At 36.0% G+C, this 21,591-nt stretch overlaps 1 protein-coding gene across 1 annotated transcript in view; it reads left to right on the forward strand.

The window, feature by feature from the left end:
• TBX20 (T-box transcription factor 20) overlaps positions 1–21,591 on the forward strand; it is a 51,563-nt gene that overhangs the window by 9,529 nt on the left and 20,443 nt on the right. Inside the window, exons 5-6 of the mRNA XM_003268935.2 lie at positions 3,573–3,731; positions 13,369–13,445. Coding sequence (XP_003268983.1) covers positions 3,573–3,731; positions 13,369–13,445 — 236 coding nt within the window. The remainder of the gene's footprint in view (positions 1–3,572; positions 3,732–13,368; positions 13,446–21,591) is intronic.

A 21,591-nucleotide genomic window follows, 5' to 3' on the forward strand; every position in this document is an offset into this window, starting at 1 on the left:
GCATTTAATTTCTGTCAGCAGCATATCAGATAATAAAACCTAAAGAGAATAGGGCTAAGACCTCTGATGGGGGTTTCCCAAAGTGTTGTCTATAGAACATATGTATGTGAGATGAAATAACAAAAGGATTTTATGTCCAAATCAGTTTGGGAAAGTGCTGTTTACTCATTATGTAACTTTTTTTTTCTTTTTTTTGGAGAGTTTCATGAATATTAAAGCATAAAGAAGCCCTGTAGTTAAAAACAAAACAATTTGATTTTGTGTCAGTATAAAGTTTATGAAAATGTGGAAAAAAGAAAAATTAACTTTGTTCTTATCAGTAGTTTAACAGAACAAATAGTCAATGATGCAGGTCCTTACATATTTGATAAAATGCCTTTTTAAGGCATTGCTGGGATGTTACTTCATGCTCTTAAATAAAGATACACATAAAAATTTTGTCTTAGAGTTTATGCTAAGAAAACTTTAGATAGACTTCCATAATTTTTTCTTCTTTTAATAATTTTTAATTGATACATAATAATTGTACATATTTATGGGGTACATGTGATATTTGGATACACATATACAATGTGTAAGGATCAAATCTGTGCAATTTAGAGGAAGTGTTTGAAGACCTTTCTCAATAAAGATGGTCATAAGTAGATAATAAGAAAGTTCTAGGTTTGGTTTCATATGGTTGGATTAAACCTGGAACCAAATAAATCACTTTAAGCGCTAGCACTATCCCTCTGCCCACAGGAGACTGTGTTTATTACAACCAAGTCAGGGTAGCCACTTAACTCATGACTCTACTGGTGGTGCTGTTGGGTTATTGGAAGTAGCTTAATATGCTTCTGTTTTTTTGTGTATTGAAAAGGTAAGATAGTTGATCTTTATCTTTAAGGTTATTGGCATAATTATCTTTTCTTTTTTTTAAACATGCTTCCACTGACAAATTTTTTTCAGGTTAAAATTTATGAAGTATGGAGTGATTTTGTTGTAGGTCAATGATCATTCTTAATGTCATTTATATTAAAATTTCTTGAACTTTAATGGAAATTTTTGCAGGGAAAAATGAAATTCTTTTATGATTCTAGAATTTTCTATATGTGAAGCTTTTAGAGGAATTATTTGAGTCTTTCCAAAAAGACTTGAGAGTCATTTTGAGATCAGTTGTCCATAATTGAAATGCTCTTCTTTTAGCATCAGCTTCATTGGGTAGTAATAGCTCTAAACCAGATTTCAGAAGCTCTAGGGTCTAGCCTGATTGTACCAAGATTATACCTTAAAAAACTGGTTAGTCTTAGATGGTTGCTTATATGCATTTTAGCTTTAAAACTTTTATACTGGCCAGGCACAGTGGCTCACACCTGCAATCCCAGCACTTTGAGAGGCTGAACTGGAAAGATTGCTTGATCCGAGGAGTTTGAAACCAGCCAGAGCAACGCAGAGAGACCCCATCTCTATGAAAACAAAACAAAACAAAAAATTAGCTGGATGTGGTGGCATGCACTTGTAGTCCCAGCCACTTGGGTGGCTGAGATGGGAGGATCACTTGAGCCTGGGAGGTCGAGGCTGCAGTGAGTTGTAGTTGTGCCACTGCAGTTCAGCCTGGGTGACAGAGCAAGACCTTGTCTCAAAAAAAATTATATTTAATATAACCCTTTGTCACCAGAATTAGTGTGTTCTGAAACCTATTAATACAAGGAAAGATTTTTAGATCTTGCATTTTTAAGCTAACTTCTTTGAATAGGTTCTGAAGAAGCCTCTCTTATAGATGCTGTTTTAGTTTCAGAAAAGGAAACTTTCTTATTCTCAAGAATTATTTCTTGAGTGAAGCAGAGTCCACATTTCTATTAGTGTTCCTTAGTCTTCAAGTCACAGGAGGGCTTGAGCAGAGAGTCAGGGAGCCCTGGGGTCTTAGAGGCTCAGTCTGGGGTCTGAGTCTATCCAGTAACCTTTCCCAAAGGAAATTAACCTTCAGATGGTAGAAGTGGGGAAAAAAGAAGCTTATTTAAAGCTTAGGGCTTGTTCCATTTTGGTATGTGTATGTATGGGTGGGTGGGTGTGATCTGAAAATTCTTCCTATCTTCTCAGTAGAATATATGATGAATGTTAATTTTTTTCTTATATTAGTGATAGGAGGAAAATGTTTGGTTTTGCTGCTTCAACTTTATTCAAGTATTTGGCTGAGGATCAATCGCTTGAAATCCTTTGAATAAATGCATTATACAAAGAGATCATATTATCATTCAAAAACATTATTTTGATTCATTTAAAGATCTCCTTTGTTTCAGTTATTCCTGTTCCAGTTTGAGATCATAAAAAGGCAGCATGTTCAAAATTCAATCGCAGTTAAAACCCCGTAACTTTAAGTTGGCTTACATCTCAGCACAGAGAGCGAGCAATTATATATCAGTTATCCCACAGTGACTAGTATTCAACTCTGCTAAAGTCAATCAGCAGAAACACTCATGCCCCATGCCCAGGTTAGCCAAGAAAGCCGGAGAGCCATCAGTTGCATGACTAGCAGCAGCAACCAGCAGAGAGTGCCATTGGTCCTGCCGGGCTGTTTATAGTCGAATGTCTCCTGAGAGTCGCGCTGTCTGCTAGCTCCTTGGAGAGGAGGGCATACAATGTGAGCCCTCTCATCCCCGGAAAGACATACCCCCAAATTTTGCAGACTTAGATAGCTGTCTGGGTGACAGGAGGGAAGATATGGGAAACCTTTTATATCTGAAATTGAATTTTATTGCCCTGATTCATAATGGCTAGCTTTTATATTTTATTTAAAAGATATATGAAAAATACTACCTATTGGCTGCCTTAACAAGGGTGTGTTTATGATTTCTGAGTACTTGGCAACTTTTACTAGCTGCAGAATGGAAGATGGCTATCATGATTCAAGTTTGGTTTAATAACTAGAAGTTAGGAATCAAGGAAGCTGTCATAAATACTCCTTCTATTACTACTAATAATACAGTTTACATTTACTGAGCACTTCCTGTTTCCTCTGTGCCAGCCCTATGAGGTTAGTACTGTTTTTGCATATGAGAAAACTAGGAATTGGGGAGATGAGATCATTTGGCTAAGGATTAAAGGACTAGAAACTGACAGATTCAAAATTTTTACCCAAGTCTGTCTAACACCACACTGCTTTTCTAAACTCTTTTATTTTTTGCTCCATAAATAATAATCTGGCCACTTAGAATATATGATTTCTTATTTTAGAAAATTTAGACATGCGTCCTTTGGTCTAACTAGACTAGCAAACCAAAAGTATTTAAAAGACTTGATTTTTAAAAATAGGTAAAACTTATCCTTCAGATGACCTCTCCCCCTACCATTTTAGAAAGGACACTTGAAACAACCTGTGTGGTTTGCAGTTGTTTTGATAAAATGTGATTCACAACAATGACTCTGCAGTATCTTGTGAAAATGATTTGCCTTAAGGCTGGAAAGGGTAGATCCATATCTTAAAATTGACTTTGAAATTGTAGACCATGTGGTTCTTTCTTGCCTCACTGTAATTTGGCCTGTTTAGCATTATAAGTATGTAAAATTCAGTACTTCCCATCTTTTTGTTGTAGATAATTTTGAACTCAATGCATAAGTACCAGCCAAGGGTGCACATCATTAAGAAGAAAGACCACACAGCCTCATTGCTCAACCTGAAGTCTGAAGAATTTAGAACTTTCATCTTTCCAGAAACAGTTTTTACGGCAGTCACTGCCTACCAGAATCAACTGGTGAGTGTACAGTTCACAATTTAATTCCCGTGTAAGAGAAGAATTTTAGGAGGTTCTTACATTTTCTTGGAGAGAAGAGATATCCCAGTACTCAAAATGGATGTTCACTTTGCAGAGAGCTATTGAGTTTCAGTGCTAGGACCTCTAAGAGTGTGTTGAGTGACTGTGTATTACACTATATTTTCTGGAATCTCTATATTATGGGTCAGGTTTTTAACTGCCCACTTCCCCACCCACAGCTACCCCAATCTGCCTTCTCACATTTTCTTCTGCAGAAAGTTACTTGCCTCCTTTTCCTCCTCCTGGTAACATGTATAACCATGTTCTTGTTGCTTCATAAAATTTAAAAGTTCAGTTTCTCTGCTGAATTAAACACCCCTGTTCTATCCGACTGCCCAAAATGCTGATACTTTAGATATTTTGTGAGGTTTATTCAGCTATAATTTAAGGTGAGATAATTCTTGTAAAATGATTTTAAATGTCTTTTTAGATAGCAAACTATAGTATGTAACGTCAAGATATCTAATTTATATTATTGAGTTATATGCAGGGTGAGTATCCCTAATCCAAAACCCCAAAATCTGAATGCTCCAAAATCTGAAACTTTTTGAGCATTGACATGACACTCAAAGGAAATGCTCACTGGAAGATTTCAGATTTTAGATTTGTGGATTGAGGATGCTTAACCTGTAAGTATAATGTAAAATTCCCAAATCTGAGAAAATCTGAGATCCAAAATACTTTTGGTCCCAAGCATTTCAGATAAGGGATGCTCAACCTGTATTTTTTACTCTCTGTTGTACATCACATTTAAAATTAATGCATTTCTGGCCTGGTGCGGTGGCTCACGCCTGTAATCCTAGCACTTTGGGAGGCCAGGGTGGTTGGATCACCTGAGGTCAGGAGTTCAAGACCAGCCTGGCCAACATGGTGAAACCCTGTCTCTACTAAAAATACAAAAATTAGCTGGGCCTAGTGGCAGGTGCCTGTAGTCCCAGCTACTTGGGAGGCTGAGGCAGGAGAATCGCTTGAACCTGGGAAGCGGGGGTTGCAGTGAGCAGAGATCTCACCACTGCACTCCAGCCTGGGCAACAAAGCGAGACCCCCCACCTGAAAAAAATAATAAAATTAAAAAAAATAAACTTAAGTTAATGCATTTCTTCATCCATAGGGCTTATTCCAACTTAGTAAATATTTATCAAGGCCATACTAAGGGCCATGTACTGATAGACACTTCCCATACATTTTCTTCTTTTGTGCCCAGCGTAAGCTTAAGGGGCTGTGGCAGTACTAAACTCCATAGGTGAGGAAGCTGAAGCTAGGAGAGGGTGAGTAACTTCTGTCCATCAGAAAGGACCAGAAATAGAATTCCTTTTCATACACTTCAATATAAAAGGAAGTCACATGCTCAGTTTACTTGACACATTCAGTTGTTCGTGACCTCTCTGTGTCTTTGTATCTTGTGTTTGTTTCATTGGTCGTAGGCAGCCAAGACTATTGCTCTCCTCTTGTCTTGATGTTGTTAGGTTTTGGGTTCTGAGTGAGTAGCTATTAGATGCAGACTGGTAGATGGCTCAAAGTCCAGAGGAGGATGGTCACCTGGAAGCGAGGTGGTGAGGAGACCCTCGCTAAAGGCAAGATGAAGCTGACATCACAGCCAGCCTCACACAAATGAGATAGTAGAAGCCTGGAAAAGGGATGAAGGCAGATGGCCAGAGTGGATGTATATAAGGCTTACTCTCCTAGGATTTCTATACAACTTTGAGTAGATTTCATTTCACCAGTGGCTGCTGTTTTCCTTACCTAGATATTAGGGCCAAGAACTGACCAGACCATTTTAGGGGATTGCTGTGAAGATCAAATGTAGTAGTGTGTGTAGGCTTGTTTAAGCCTTTGGAAGCTGTAAGGTGCTCTGTAAATAAGATGTGGTTATGATGGGGCTATCTCAGAAATGTCAAAAAAAGAATTTGTCACCATTTGGATTTTAAAATTTTAGTGGTATATTAGTTAATGAGATAGAGAAATTAATGCATACTTGTTATCATGCTGATCATCTTATAGTAAAGGCAAGTATTGTAACCTTTGAATTCTCTCCAAGATGATAACACAGGAGTGGAAACATTCAGAGGATGCCCAAGCTAAAAGTTGGGGTTTAGATGGAAGCCTCCAAAGGCCTAAAGCACTAATGCTGTTTCTCTGCGAATCTGGAACACTGAAACCAGCAATCCTGTTTTTTTTTTTTTTTTTTTGAGACGGAGTCTGGCTCTGTCGCCCAGGCTGGAGTGCAGTGGCGCAATCTTGGCTCACTGCAAGCTCTGCCTCCCAGGTTCACGCCATTCTCCTTCCTCAGCCTCCCGAGTAACTGGGACTACAGGCGCACGCCACTACGCCCGGCTAATTTTTTGTATTTTTAGTAGAGACAGGTTTTCACTGTGTTAGCCAAGATGGTCTTGATCTCCTGACCTCGTGATCCGCCCGTCTCGGCCTCCCAAAGTGCTGGGATTACAGGCGTAAGCCACCGCGCCTGGCCCCTGTTTTTAATTTATTTGAGGGCACGTGGAATGCAAATATCATTGGCTCCAAAAAGATTCCTAAAACATTCCATTCGTTTATACTAACTGATTTCATAGCTTTTATAATATACACCATGCTAATATATTATAACGATTAAAATTTATGCTCACTTAAGAAACCTTATTGATGTTTGGGAATGACATAGACACTTGTCATGTGGAAACCTCATTGCTTTTATCATAATTCTTTTTAAAGAGGGCCAAAGCAGGAGGAGGTAAATTGTTTTCCTCTTTATTTTTTTTTAGTGAATGATAGAGACAAACAAAAATTAAAGTTTCTAGTAAACTTTAAAGTGTAATGCCTGAGATTTGGTTTAATAGGTGAGAGAGCAAGACTGCGTAAGTGTTGCCGGGACCGCTCATATCATAGGAGGGTCTTATTTACATAATACAAATAACAATAACTAACATTTGGGTACTTACTATGTGCAAGGCACCACTTGAATTCGTAATCATACTTGATGTTCTCAATGATATCATGAGATAGGAACAATCGTATTTTTATTCAGCATCATACAGTTGGGGTAATTGAGGCAGGAGTTAAATAAGTCATCTGAAGTGACCTTGCTCCTCCCATTGCATATTTGAATTCATGTGGTTAAGATTCAAGAGGGAGTGTCCTTAACCCCTAAGCTGTGAGTGCCTGCTGTTCCCAAAGAAGCAGAACTTCACCCTCTCTCAGGTCTTGGCCCTGATAGACTCTGAGACATCGATTTTAGAGAGCATCACCTCTTTATGCTCATTTTTTTTTTTAAACAAATGTGCTGCTCACACCACACATCAGCAAGTGTAACACGATGATGATCATCCTAAACAGAAGGTCAGAATATCTGCTAGTACTCGCTGCATCCAACTGGAACCACATCTTTAATGACATTTTCTAATTTAATTCTTGTTTTTCCACTCAATTTTTTATTTAGAACAAATTTCAGATATACAAAAAACTAAACAAATAGTAAAATGAACCTCACATGCCTTCCACCCAGATTCAGCAATGCCAAATTTGCTTTTCCCCCAAATTTTCTCTTTCCTCCCTCTTCCTCTCTATATGCATACGTACTTCCCCTCTTCCTTCCCATTTTCTTCCCTCCCCTTTTGAAACTAAGTTGCATGTCTCCTGACACTTCTAAGCACTCTGTAAGCCTATTCTGACAATTAGAACATTATTTTTGTAATCCCAACATCTTTATCACAGCTGAGAAAATTTATAAGAATTTGTTCTTTATATCACCTAATATTCAGTTTATATTAAAATTTTCAGGATAGACCAACTGCCCCTAAACCCCCTCTGAACTAGGATCCAGCTAAAATTCATGGTTTGGATTTATTACTTTTAATTTAGAAAAATCTTTCCACATTTTTTTCTAAACACCTCATTTAATTCTCACACTGTATGCCTTGAAGAAGGCCCCACGAGTCCCATTTTGTAGAATTAGAAACTGAGGTCGGAGTGGTTAAGACATTCACCCGAGGTCACAAATCTGGTAAGTGACAGAACCAGTACGAGGTTTTGATCTTCTGGGTTTTAATTCCTCCTTTTTGGTGGCATCATGATAGATTGCAGGGCCAAGGAAGTGGTGATCACTGACAGTGTCATCAAAAACTGACTTTGAAAATACGGGTAATGAAAATAGGTGAAGATACTAATATGCACATTTCAACACAAGTTGCTCCTTTGGCGAAGGTTTGTTTCTAATTAATATCATAAATGGGATCAAAATCCAGCCATCAGTGCCCAGCTATTCTTTCTTGCATTAAGTATAAATATTAATATGATTAGTATGTCATTTCATTGCTGAGTAACCACAATGGAAGTGACTAAATTCAGAATTAATTTTCTCATAGATTCTACTATGTCTGAGTTTATTTTTCGATATCCACCTTTAAAACCATAGCCCCTTGCACAAAGCCATATGCCTTTAAAATAGAAATCCAGTTAATAGCCAACAATTTGATTTGGTATCCTAACAGGCCAGTTTTGCAAATGGTTTATAAACCTCGTAAGACCAATCAAAATTCCTCTTGTAGGTGCTCAGTAAACATATGTGCAGTGAATAAATGAATTTGTGGGTTAGCATTTTCATTAGTCCTATGTCATTTTCTAAAGTTATCCTTGACTCTTTCTAGGCCTTCTACCATCTACTGTGACTTCACTGCTCCACCAAGTTTGTGTAGTAATTTTCCTATAGCACACAATAATATATCCTGCAGCATATAATAGCCTATAACATATAATAAATATATAAGAAATAAAGCGAATATATACTAGGTATAGTATTAGAATTTTTTCACATACAAAGAACAAAGAGGGAGGAGAAAAGAGAGGAAGATTTAAAAATTCACATTTAGGACCACTTTCATATATCTTAAGCTTTGGATATGACTGCTATTTTTATGTCTGTTGAAATCCAAGTCAGAGTTTCCAAAACAATTTGTGAAAAAATTCCTCATTTATTGTGCCTTGTAGTTTCATTTATAAGTAATGAAAATAGGACCTTTTATTTGCTATTTCTTTCTCTGGTTTTTGCAAGGGAATGATTGCATTTCTTTACATTATTGGATAAAAGCTAAATACATTACACTTTCAACAAACTATTTTATAATTTAAGATTGAAAGGTCATGCATTGTTTTTGAGCAGGCAGACCATTGCTGTAGAGTTGAAGTGTAGGTCAAGTTTCATTTTAAAATGGCTTTGGTCAGATATTTTCCTGATAATTGGAGAAATGGTCTCTGAGGGCCAATTTTACCTTGTGGCTGGGAACCCTAGCTGGATTCAGAGTCCAGTGATATTATACAGAATAACCACTGCAAAAGGTCCCCTTCTCTTTTGCACAGCAGGTAGTGTCAAAATCTGCCTTCCACACATTTACTTAAAGATAATAGAGATGCCAAAATAGTGAACATTTTGGTTAGGAATTGCATTATGTTCTATATTATTTAAATACACGAAAAAGCAGTGTTGTGTTTTGGACGAATTAGTAACTTGGATATATGTAGACCCGCACTAAACAGTAGCATTTCTTAAGCACATACTACTAACCTTGCTTGTTATTGTTTTCTCTTGGTGAAGTGAGAAACATTGCTGCTTTTAAGAATTTGTGAGTTATAAAGAAGCCATACCTCTGGTTTCTGTACATACAATGTTTGGTAGCTGATTTATTTTTGATACTTCTTTTAGGATTACTTTTGATAAACATGATTTGTTCAACAACATTACAAGCTGCAGGCATCCTCTATTCGGACACGAATGAAATGGTGGCCACCTGAAATCACTGTCTGTAACTCAGCTTCTTTTTCTCATCAGTTCTCAAGTGTTTTTTTTTTTTTCCAGTTATCCCAAATTTGATAAAGAGATGTAAAACTACACCTTAAAAATGAATTTCTGTATATAGCTACTGGCCTTTATTTAAATATTGTGGCATAAACTCTATGTCTGACCTTTTAAAACGTATGATTACCTAGAATGTTAAAATTTTGCTATTTAAAAATTATTTTATCTTAAAATTTAAAAAGTGAAATGCTTTTCCTGTAAATTCATGATTTCACTTAGTTCATAATTGGTGAAAGGTGAGATCATATTTCTGACTGTGCTTGTTCTTGAGGTAAAGCTCAACAAATACTTGTGGGGTTCTTACTGTGGACACCCTAGTGGATTCAGAGTCTAGTGACAGTGGGCTACAAGGAACATGGTGGGCTCACGAAGAAGTTTAATCCACAATCTCTGTGCTGCTAATTATTAATACCCCATAAAAGCTGTTCAGGAACGTGTAGCATCAACCCAGGGCTCCCATACAATTTTAGTGATAATAGATCCATTCAGTTTTTTTCTGCTCTCACGTGCAAAAGCAATTATTTTCCCTAGAATTAGATTAAATAGAAATAGAGAAAGGAATTGTTTTGAATTCTTTTTCTAATTAGTGCACTAAAATTAAATCATTGCTGTAGCTAATTGGTAAATCTGGGTGTATAAGAGCACTTTGTACTATTCTTGCAACTTTCCTGAAGTTTGAAATTATATCAAAATGTAAAGAAATTTCCACTGATATTCCTAGGAATTATGAAAGTTGGATTAAAATGATATTAGAAGTAGATAATTCTCACAATGAGAGAAAATTCAAAGACATCTGAAAACTCATATTGAATTTAAGTTACTCCTTTGCTCAAAGTATGGCAGTATTATTAGATATGGTGACACATCAATTGAGCAACACGTGTTTTGAGAGTATGTATTTTCTGTGGTATTAGAGCACTGGAGAATTTAAGATAACTTCTCAATCATATTCTGAGCCAATAGTCTTTATCTTTTGAAAAAAGAACAAGAAATGTGATTTTCAAAATTCTTTTCAGAGATAAAATATGTCAAAAGTCCATCTTTAATCATTAGAACAGATAGGTAATACCTTCTACCCTTTTCATTTGTAAAGACTCAGAAAAAGCTTGATATGATTCATATCTTAGAGAGATGGCTGTAAAAAGTTCTTTCAAAATGAATTTTTCTTCAGATATATTATCTGTTGTTGTCTGTAGAAAATTTTATCCATTGGCAAGCCTATTTACTTTTCAATTTTATAAATGTGCTATTTAAAGGCAGCCTTACCTTTATTGCTCCACCTCACAGTTTCAGTTTGAAATTTTCATGTGGGTTTGATTTACCCTTAATGTCTCTAACTGTGTGTTGGAGGTGGTGCCACCTTCTTTAGCATCATTTAGAGCCAGTTCCAGCTCTGATTAGCTGTGCTTGTCATCCGACATCTAGCGCAGTGCATGTGCATGGTGATTAATCCTCGTTATTTGCTGATGAATTATTGTGAAAGCATATTAATGAACTATAAAGTACTTCAGAAGTAGAACGTATTTTAAGTATAGTTGTTCATTACAAAGAGACATAGCTCATGTCCTGGAGGATTTTAAAATCTTGTTGGTATTTGTAATCGTAGACTATATCGATTGCCTGGGCTTTAGAGGATGTTTATAATTTATTTCAAACAAAAAAATATTTTCTCCTTCCCTCCCAAAACTGACTTCCAAAAACAAGTCCTAGTTGGAATAAGTGGATGAAACAAGGCTTCATTCTTCAGAGAGTGGTAGCTGTGTGTGAGAGAAGGTTCTCTATAAACCCTTTGCTGTATCTCTCTTCATACACGTCTTAGCTGTTGCTGTCCATGAGAACAGGTTTCTGATTTGTGTAGCTTATTTGCTTCCCTGTTTACCAATGCTCACAGCATAGCTATTTTCTTCTAGCTGCTCGATAGTGAATGTTCATGGGCTAAAAATGAGCATTTCTGAGGCACTGTCAAATGTTTTTTAAAATTAATATTATCAAAGAGTTAATCTTATAATTTGCCAGTGTTATTGATAGAGGAGTCTTTCTGGCTGGGTTAGTATGGGGGGTTTCATTTTAAGCAAGGCATAAATAGCTTCTTTGCAGCTTGTGCTTTGGTTCTGAAAGTGTTCAGAAACCATGAAAAAGAAAAAACCACATTTCTTTTGAAATGAAAAAAGAAATTCCTCATGTGTTAACAGTTTAAAGTGTTCTATAGATATACTTTGACTGGGGAGAAAGTTGCTTTTTGGCAAGAGTGTTTCTTTTTTTCTTCTTCTTTTTTTTTTCTTTTGAGACGGAGTCTTGCTCTCGCTCTTGTCGCCCAGGCTGGAGTGCAGTGGCGCGATCTTGGCTCATTGCAACCTCTGCCTTCTGGGTTCAGGTGACTCTCATGCCTCAGCCTCCTGAGTAGGTGGGATTACAGGCTCATGCCACTATGCCTGGCTAATTTTTTATTTTTAGTAGAGACAGGGTTTCACCATGTTGGTCAGGCTGGTCTCGAACTCCTGACCTCATGATCTGCCTACCTCGGTCTCCCAAAGCGCTGGGACTACAGGCATGAGCCACGGTGCCCGGCCTGGCAAGAGTATTTCAAACTATCTGTTTTGACTGTATACTCCTTACTTTGAAAGAAGAAGACATGCCTGTAACTTTTTTTCCCCTGTTAAGAATCTTTAGCACGCATTTCTCTCTAGAGATGAACATGGGTTCTAATTTTGATACTGAGAAGCTATGATTCCTTAAAGGTTTTCTTGGTTCTAATTCAGTTACTGACCAGCTGAATCTTGGCCCTTGTGCTCTTTGAGTCTGTGTGTGATTATCTGTCGGATAAGACCATGGGCTAGATGGTCTCTCAGCTTCCTTTCAGCTCTAACAATTCCAGTATTTTCCATGTCGAGTGTCTTTTAATCAGTGTTTCCTTTATTTTTTCATTACAACTTAATGTATTCTCCTTCAGAGGCATGGTGCATATAATTTCATGGATCTTTCTACACTAATAGTAGTACTATGGGAATTCTGAATACCACAGCATGGACATTTAATATTTCAGACTGTGATTATTATTAGCATGTGTTTTTCCATAAAAACATAGAGTTTATAAATAACATTTCATGGAAGGATAACAAAAGATGGACTAATTTGATTCTGATTTAATCAAATGGAAAGGGAAATAGGAGAAAATTTATATTCAGAAGGCTTTATGTCATGTATTTATGTCATGTATATCAATATCATATTGAACATGAGGCTATTATTGGCCATTTTACCTTTTATCTATTATGGTATGTATATGTACTCACAGTACTAAAAAAGATGTCACCAAGTCAAATGCATTCTTACTTTTATTCTCTATCAATGCTGGAATTCTGCATAATTCTCCCATTTAGGTGGTTCTCCCATTCCTCAGTTCAGCCCTAGCCTTTGACATATTATATAATATATTAAATACTGCACACCCCAGTTCACATCTACTTTTGCCTCAAAGGCTCCCTTCCCTAATTGTATCTGTCTGTCAACCTCCAGCCTGTCCTCAATACCTCCTCTCTGAGGCCTTCCCTTACCATCCCACCTGGCTGGGATTTGTCCCTCTTGTGAACATGTGCAGCATTTTCCACCCTTCTCATGACACTGAGAAACATTAAGATATTCTTGGTGTGCTATGGAGAATGAACAAACTATTTCTGATTTTACTTCCTTGACCTCAGAAATGATACTGTTTTGTACCCATTCTTTCTCCAGATAACGAAGCTGAAAATAGATAGCAATCCTTTTGCCAAAGGATTCCGGGATTCCTCCAGGCTCACTGACATTGAGAGGTAATGAGAATTTTCTGTTTACTTTCTTGTTCAGATAAGATCAAGAGAAGAGGGAGTTTGTAACAACACACTCCTTTCGACACCAGAGAATCATAAGCTTACTATATATAGTCTTCTATTCTCTGCACCCCATTCCTTGTACATATGCAACTGCTTAAGTCTGACAGCTACTGTGACTGGAGCTATTATATGCTTAATTTCTGAGTGAAATAGTTTCTTTGGTCAGGACATTTATTCTACTATAAAAAATAGGGCTTTGTTTTTATTAAAGACTTAGTCCTCTTGACATTCTTAAGCTTCGTGTCTCAATGAGTGGCAGTCTGTAGAGAAACAGAACCGTGATAGCCTTTTACCTTCCCAAGTAGATATATTTGCTAACACACTGTAAGGGTAGTTTGGAATTTTAAAACAAGGAGATGTAATTTAATTCAAGGTCACATAATTTTACCAATATAGTAGACTGCTTATATTTAATAGGAGAGACATCAGGCAGGCCTCAGGACCTCTAAGAAGACAAGTGAAATCATGTGCCTGTAACTTACTCTACTTTTTACTCAATTAAAATGGTTCATGCAGTTTGAGACCATTGAGGTGATGAGTAATGACTATATGGAGATACATATTTTGCCCAGTATGAATGTCAAAAATTGTTTTTCAAAGAGAAGATTTTTAAACCTAATTGATTATTTGTACTTCTTAAACACACTAATTCTTTTATGTGGCCCAATGTCTTGATTAACCAGGGAAGTTCCGTAGCCACCAGAACCACTGATTTTCTTATCTCTACATCTGTGTAATTTCCCTACTAACTGCTGCACATTTCTGCTGCACTCTTTGTTACCTACATAGCCACATCTCCTGACCTCAGCACTTCTGTCTAATCTATCTTGGCAACTCAAATTAAAAGATAATTACATATTTTAACAACCTCTGTCTCAGCCTTCCTAAGCCTTCCCAAATGGCAGAATGTGAGGTGGAGGTTTGATTTAGGGGAACAGACTTAGAGGCTCAGTGGGGAAGCAGAGGAGCAAGCAGGAGAGGCTGAATGTTGGCCAGGAACTATGGGATTTGAGCAGAAAAGAAAGATTAAATAGTTGGAGAGCTTGGCAAGTTGGTTGGAAGTGTTGAGATCAGGAAAAGAAACTTGAGCTTGTGATTGAAAATCCATTGCAAAGTGCAGGGAGAAGGCAAGTGGTAACTCTCAGATTAGGTGGGATACAAGTCACTGAGAATGTGGTACCAGCAGTGTGGGCAACAAAGAAGTCCACTTGCAAAAGGCAGCTTCATTTAGGCATGACTTTATTTCCTGTTTCTGAGGGCCAAAAGCCCCGCTGCAGGCCGGGTTTATGCAGTTGGGATTGTTATAAGTGAAATTTTTCTCAGTTTTATTCAGGTATTAAGTAAGAGTGGAGACAATGATGAAGTGGGGTGATAGTGATCTGTTTTTATAGTGTGTGTCATATTTTCTGTCTCAGACCATGGGGGTATGCATGATATAATGGGAGAAAAAAAAGTTAGGGCTTAGAGTCTCACCTCTGCCTTTTCCTGGGTGAGTGATCCTGGAGAAGTCACCAGACTTCTGAGTCTGTACCCTCATCTAGAAAATGGAAAAAATAACCCTGCTCACCTCAGAGGTTTATTCTGAGAATCAAATAAGCTGGCATTTATGACAGCATTTTATAAATCTAAAAATGTAAAATAATTATAAATTCTTCATCTTGTTATATGAGTATTTCATCTAACAACTTTTATCCCATGTAACTCTATGTTTCATAGTCTTAATAAACTACTCCTAGAGTAAAAATAGCCTTGTAGTTGCACATTGGTTTACAAGATAGGAGGTACTCAGTCTGACTGCTCTTTAGAACGGCAGATTTGATAATGCATGCGGCCACATTTTCCACTTATTGGATAAGCATCCTGATGTGGGAGCACTCACATGTACATGAAGCTAAGTAGCTTTCAATGGTCTGAGGGCAAAGACAGCACTCTTACATGACTAGCTGAAAGTTTGCAAGATGACCTAAGTAGTGTGAAATTGGCCGAGGTTTTGGATTTCATTTCCAGATATTTAAGTCTGAATTTTTCATAAACAGCCTTTGGGGATGGGACAAATCAGATCAATTGATCTTTAGAGACCTAAAGAAATTAAATTAGTCTGGAGTCAGTTACTGCACTAAACCATCTAGTAATTGAATTGCTCCTTGTAACTGATTGAAAACAGCCCTATCCTTAACAATATAGGGAGATTTTCTTTATAAGAGATCTGAGAGAAAAACACATCTTTTTATGACATGATGACAGATATTGCACTTTTCTAACCTAATTGAATATGATGCTATAAATATGTGACCTTAATGATTTCAAGTTTCCTGTTTCAGATTTACAGCTTAATGTGTGGGACACCCAAACAAAAATGCCTTTAGGATTGGATCTGTTTGCCTGTACCTCTAAATTCATAGTTTTAATCCTTCTACAGCTACACAAGCTTTTGAGATACTCTTAAAGGTGTTTAAGTTTTCTTGCTCTAATTTTACTAGGTTCCATTGAGGTACTTGAATGTCTCACTTTGTGTGTAGCCTTACTCTTCAGGGACATCGTCTTCCTCATTTCTAAAAGAAAACCCACCTCACTGGCAAAAATAGAAAGTGTTTTCATTACTGCTTTGTAATATACCTACTATGGTCAACCAAGAAGCAAACCAAAAGCCCAAAGGGATATTTTGTGTTTCTTTTCTGGGGGGATGCGGTTCACTTTGTCCAGTACACAAAGGCACAGTGTTACTTCTGAGAAAAGAAAAATAACTGGGAGGAGTTATCTATGTTTTATTCAAAATTAAGTTTCTTTTGTTAATTTTTTTTCTTTTTACTAAAAGAGTTTGTGTGCATTGCCAAAAATCAGAAAGAAAAAGAGCATAAAAAAGCAGTGAAACCCCATTGCCTTAGAGATGACCCCTGGCAAAACCCCATTATATATTCTTTCAGATACTTTCTTATGCATATATGAACATTTACTTCTTTTAAAGTTTATCTTGCCAACCATATTATTTTTAATTATTTCCCCCTTAATATAGATAGATACATGTCTGCAGTACACTTTTTATTGGCTTTCTAATTTTCCATTGTGTGCTGTAATTTATTTGACTAATCCTATACATTAGTTATTTAGGTTTCTGATTTTTTGCTGTTACAAATAGTGTCAGGAGGAAAATACATATCTTTACACATCTTAATTATTACCATAGGATAAATATCCACAAATTAAAATGCTGAGTTAAAGGATGTATTTTTTTTATCATAGTATTATTTTTAATTGTTTAAAAATTTGGAAAAAGAACCCAAATATTCAATAATAGGAGAATGGTTTAATAAACTTCATAGTCATGCAATGGAGGTCTTAGAAATTGTGGTAAAATATACAATTTTATGTTACATAAAATTGACCATTTTCACCATTTTAAAGTGTACAATTCTGTGACATTAAGTACATTCATGATGTCACATAACCATCACTGCTATCCGTTTCCAGAATGTTTTCATCATCCCAAACAGAAACTGTACCCATTAAAATAACTTACAATTTACTCTCCCTTTGAGTCCCTGGTAATCTGTATCCTACTTTCTGCATCTATGAATTTATCTATTCTGGGTACCTCATATAAGTGGAAAGATGTATAGTCATGAGTCACTTAGCAGAAGGGCTGCATTCTGAGAAATGCATTGTTTGGAGATTTTGTCATTGTGAAAACGTCATAGAGTGTATTTACACAAACCCAGATGGTACAGCCTACTACACATGTAGGCTATTTGGTATGGCCTATTGATCCTAGACTATAAACCATACTGCGCTGCATGTTACTGTACCGAATACTGTAAGCAATTGTAATGCAAGGGTAGGTATTTATGTAACTAAACATTAAAAAGGCACAGTAAAAATACAGTGTAAAACATAAAAAATGGTACACCTGTATAGGGCGCTCACCATGAATAGAGCTTAAGGTCTGGAATTTGCTCTGGGTGAGTGGTCAGTGAATATGAAGGCCTAGGACATTACTGTACACTACTGTAGACTTTATAAACACTGTACACTTAGGCTATATGAAATTTATAAATAGTATTTTTCTTTAAGAATAAATTAAACTTAGCTTATTGTAACTGTTTTACTTTCTAAACTTTTTAATTTTTTTAACTTTTTGACTCTCATGTAACATTTAGCTTAAAACATACTCATTGTACAACTGTACAAAAACATTTTTTCTTTATATCCTTATTCTGTAAGTTTCTTCAATTTTTTTTTTTTTTTTACCTTTTAAACATTTTTGTTAAAACCCAAGACATGATCACACACATCAGGCCTACCCTGGGTCAGGATAATCAATATCACTGTCTTCCACCTCCACATCTTCTGTCACTGAAGGTCTTCAAGGGCAATAACACACATCTCCTGTAATGATAATGCCTTCTTCTGGAATACCTGCCAAAGGATCTGCCTGAGGCTGTTTCACGGTTAACTTTTTTTTTTTTTTGATAAGTAGAAGGAGTACACCGTGAAATAATTATAAAAATTATAGCATAGTACATATACAAACCAGTAACATCATTGTTTATTATCATTAATCAAGTATGATGTATTTTATACAAACATGTGAGTAACGTGTTGTGCTGCTGCATTATGATGGCTATGATGTCACTAGGTGATAGACATTTTTCAGCTCCATTCTGATGTTAGGGGACCACTTTCATATGTGTGAAACGTTGTGGGTTGTGGGCTGAAACATTGTTATGTGGCACATGACTGTATATGTTTTTAAGGCATTTTATGCATACTGCCAAGTTTCCTTCAGGAAAGATTGTTCACAGCAGTTACCATTCCTTTACACCTTTGTCCGGCATGATCATCGTCTTTTCATCTTTGCCAGTTTCACAGGTGAACATTTGTATTTTCTCCTGGGAACTGGCCTGTTTATGTCCTTAGGTCTTTTTTTTTTTTTTTTTTGGATTGTTCACCTTGTTCCCTAAATGAGCTGTGAAAGCTACTTATGTATCAAGGGTATTAGTATTTTATTGTTCATATATGTTGAAATCATTTTACCAGTTTGAAAATTAGCTTTTTATTTATGCTTTTGATACATAGATAGTTTTATCACCAAATCTGTTGCTCTCGTTCTTTGATTTCTATCCTAGAAAACTTTTCTCACTGCCAAATAATACAAATATTTACTATAGATTTTTTAATCATCTTACTGCTTTTTAGTTTTTCATTTAAACCTCTGACTTGTGTAGTATTTATTTTGGTAAACATTATAAAATAGACATATAACTATATTTTTTACAAGTGGCCTGAATACTATTAATACATATTTACTAATGTATTCATTTCCCACTTATTTTTCATTCTCTCTTTGTCACATGCTGTACCAAATTCTTATGCATACTAGTTCTCACAGTCTCTTTGTTGAGCTGCCGGTGTCATATTGTTGTAATTTTCATAAATTATAAATATTTGATATTTAAATACCTGATATGACAAATCCCAGTCGTTTTTACTTGTCATTTTAAAAGTTTCTTGATACTCTTTGATCTTTATGCTTCCAGTCTTTGAAATCTTTTTGTCAGGTCTTCTACATAAATGTTATGGGAATTTAGCTTAGGCTTGTGTTGAATTTATATAATAACCTGGGAGGGAAAATTGATATCTTTACAGTGATATCAGTATTCAAAGACACATATTCCTACTCTCATCTATGAATATGTAATATGTTTGTCCTCTTTTTGAAATCTCCTGTGTTATGTAGCACTTTGCCATTTTCGAGGTTGTAAGTTCTGCACAGATGTTCTTAGACACACATCTAGGCCTATGAGAGCTGCTTTGTCTGATACAATAACTGCTGGCCACAGGTGGTTAGTGAAGATGTGAAATATACTGTTAAGTGTGCAAACACACAAACAGGTTAACTACCAAAAACCACTAGAATTTGAAGACTCAGTATGAAAAAAATCATTTAAAAATATCAATTAGATATATTGAAATAATAATTTGGGTTATTATGTTACATAAAATATATTTTTAATGTTTTTTTAATGTGGCAACTGGGCTTATCTAAAATTACATATGTGACTCACATTACATTGTTATTGGAAAACACTAGAGAGATTTTTTGGAGGTGCTTACTTTTGTAAAGAGAATTTTAAATTAGAAATCTGCCTAATTTAGTCTGCAAAAAGCTGTTGATTCCTATGTGTCTTTGGCATTGTGCCATTTTACTGAACTTAAAAAATCAGTTTTAATAAATTTTCATTTTAGTCTCTTGTGTTTTCTAGTTAAATTGCTATATCATTTGCAAAAATGATGATTTTATCTCTTCCTTTCTAGTAGTTATACTTTTAAAAATATCTTTTTCTTGTTTTATTACACTGATTGAAATTTCTGGGACACCATTGAAGGATAATAATAGTTGGTATTTTTCTCTTGTTCTTGATTCATTGAATATGGTTTTTGGTGGCTGTTGGTTTCAGAAGAATATTCTTTATTATACCAAAGCAATAACTTTCATACCTAAATTAATAATTTTTATCTTAACATTAATTGAATTTATAGTAAATGCTCTTTTAACATCCATTGAGATTATTTCCTTTTTTTAAAATTTTAAATGACATTATAATATAGTCATATTGTCTCTGTTGAACCATCCTTATATTCCTGCCTGGATTTTATCTGTTTTTCTTAAATTACTGGATTTAAACTACTTATATTTTATTTAAGACCTTTTGTATCAATCTTGAAACAATTAGTTGATTTTGTACCTTCTCTTGTCAGTTTTTGCTATTGGTTTCTGCTAATTTGTTCAAATTAATTGAAATCTTTTCCTTCCTTTTATTGTCAGAACCCATTTGAAAAGCAAAGAAATGATCATTTACCTGAAGATTTTATAAATCTTGTCCATAAATTCACCTGGGTGCAGTATTCTTTTGGGGAATACCACTTTAACAACTTTCTTAGTCTGTTTCATTGTTTATTGGTCAAATATATGTTAATGCCTGTCCCATGTAATTGTTTTTGTCTCAAGTTCTGTTTTAATCTTATATGGCTACCCTTTTTAAATTTTTGCTTTCTTTTATCCTTTAATTTTTAAAAATCTATAGGACTACAGCAATATTCTCTCTCATCAGTATCCTGTCATTTTCATTAAGAAGAAAACAACCCTTTCTTGACCCCATTTGTGTTTTGAATTACTGACTTTCCCAGTTCTCTGCTCCTTCTTAAAGTTCCTCAGAAAAAGTTTTGTATGTTCTCTTTTCCCATTTCTTTCCTCCCTTTCTGTCTTCTATGCTGCCTCTGAGACATTCATCCCCACTACCCTCTAGTTCACCCTTGTCAAAGTCACCAGTGACCTCCTCATTGCTAAACCCAGTGGTCAGTTCTCTGACCTCATCTTCCTTGGCCTGTCAGCAGCCCTTGGTGCAGTTGTTCATTCTCCCCTCTTTCCTTTCTGGGCTTCCCAGACCACTCAGTCTTCTGTTTTTATTCCACTTCATTTACCATGCTCTCTGTGTGTCCCTCATTGGCTTCTCCTCATCTCATTCATCTGTAAACACCATGTGTTCCAGACCTTAGTCCTTGAACTTCTCTTCTCAGTCTACATCTGGTCTCTGGGTGCTCTGTCTCGGTTTTATGCCTTTAAGTACCATTATATGCTGATGACTATTGAACCTACATTTCTGGTTCTGGCCTCTCCAGATTCAAATATCTGACTGGCTATTGCTTTTAATTTTCCCTGTCCCCCTAAGAGCACCTCAGATTTCACACACCTATAACTGGCTGCCTAACCACACTCCTCCACACCTACTCTTCCCTTACTGTTCCCATCATAGCTGCTCATAACCGCATCCTTCCCAGTGTTCTGGCCGAAAAACTTGGAGTCATCTTTGACTCTTCTTTTTCTCATATTTTACACATCCAACCAATTAACTCATCTTGTCAACTAATCCTTGTAGTCCAGAGGAGTCCAACTACTTACTGTCTTCACTGCTACCACTCTTATCTAGGCCACTGTCCTTTCTTTCCTAGATTATTACATTAATTTTCTAACTGATCTCTCTGCCTCCACTCTTATTGGCCTTCATTCAATATTGGCCTTATTTTTATT

The sequence above is a fragment of the Nomascus leucogenys genome, chromosome 17 (genome assembly GCF_006542625.1).
Source record: "Nomascus leucogenys isolate Asia chromosome 17, Asia_NLE_v1, whole genome shotgun sequence".
NCBI lineage: Eukaryota > Metazoa > Chordata > Mammalia > Primates > Hylobatidae > Nomascus > Nomascus leucogenys.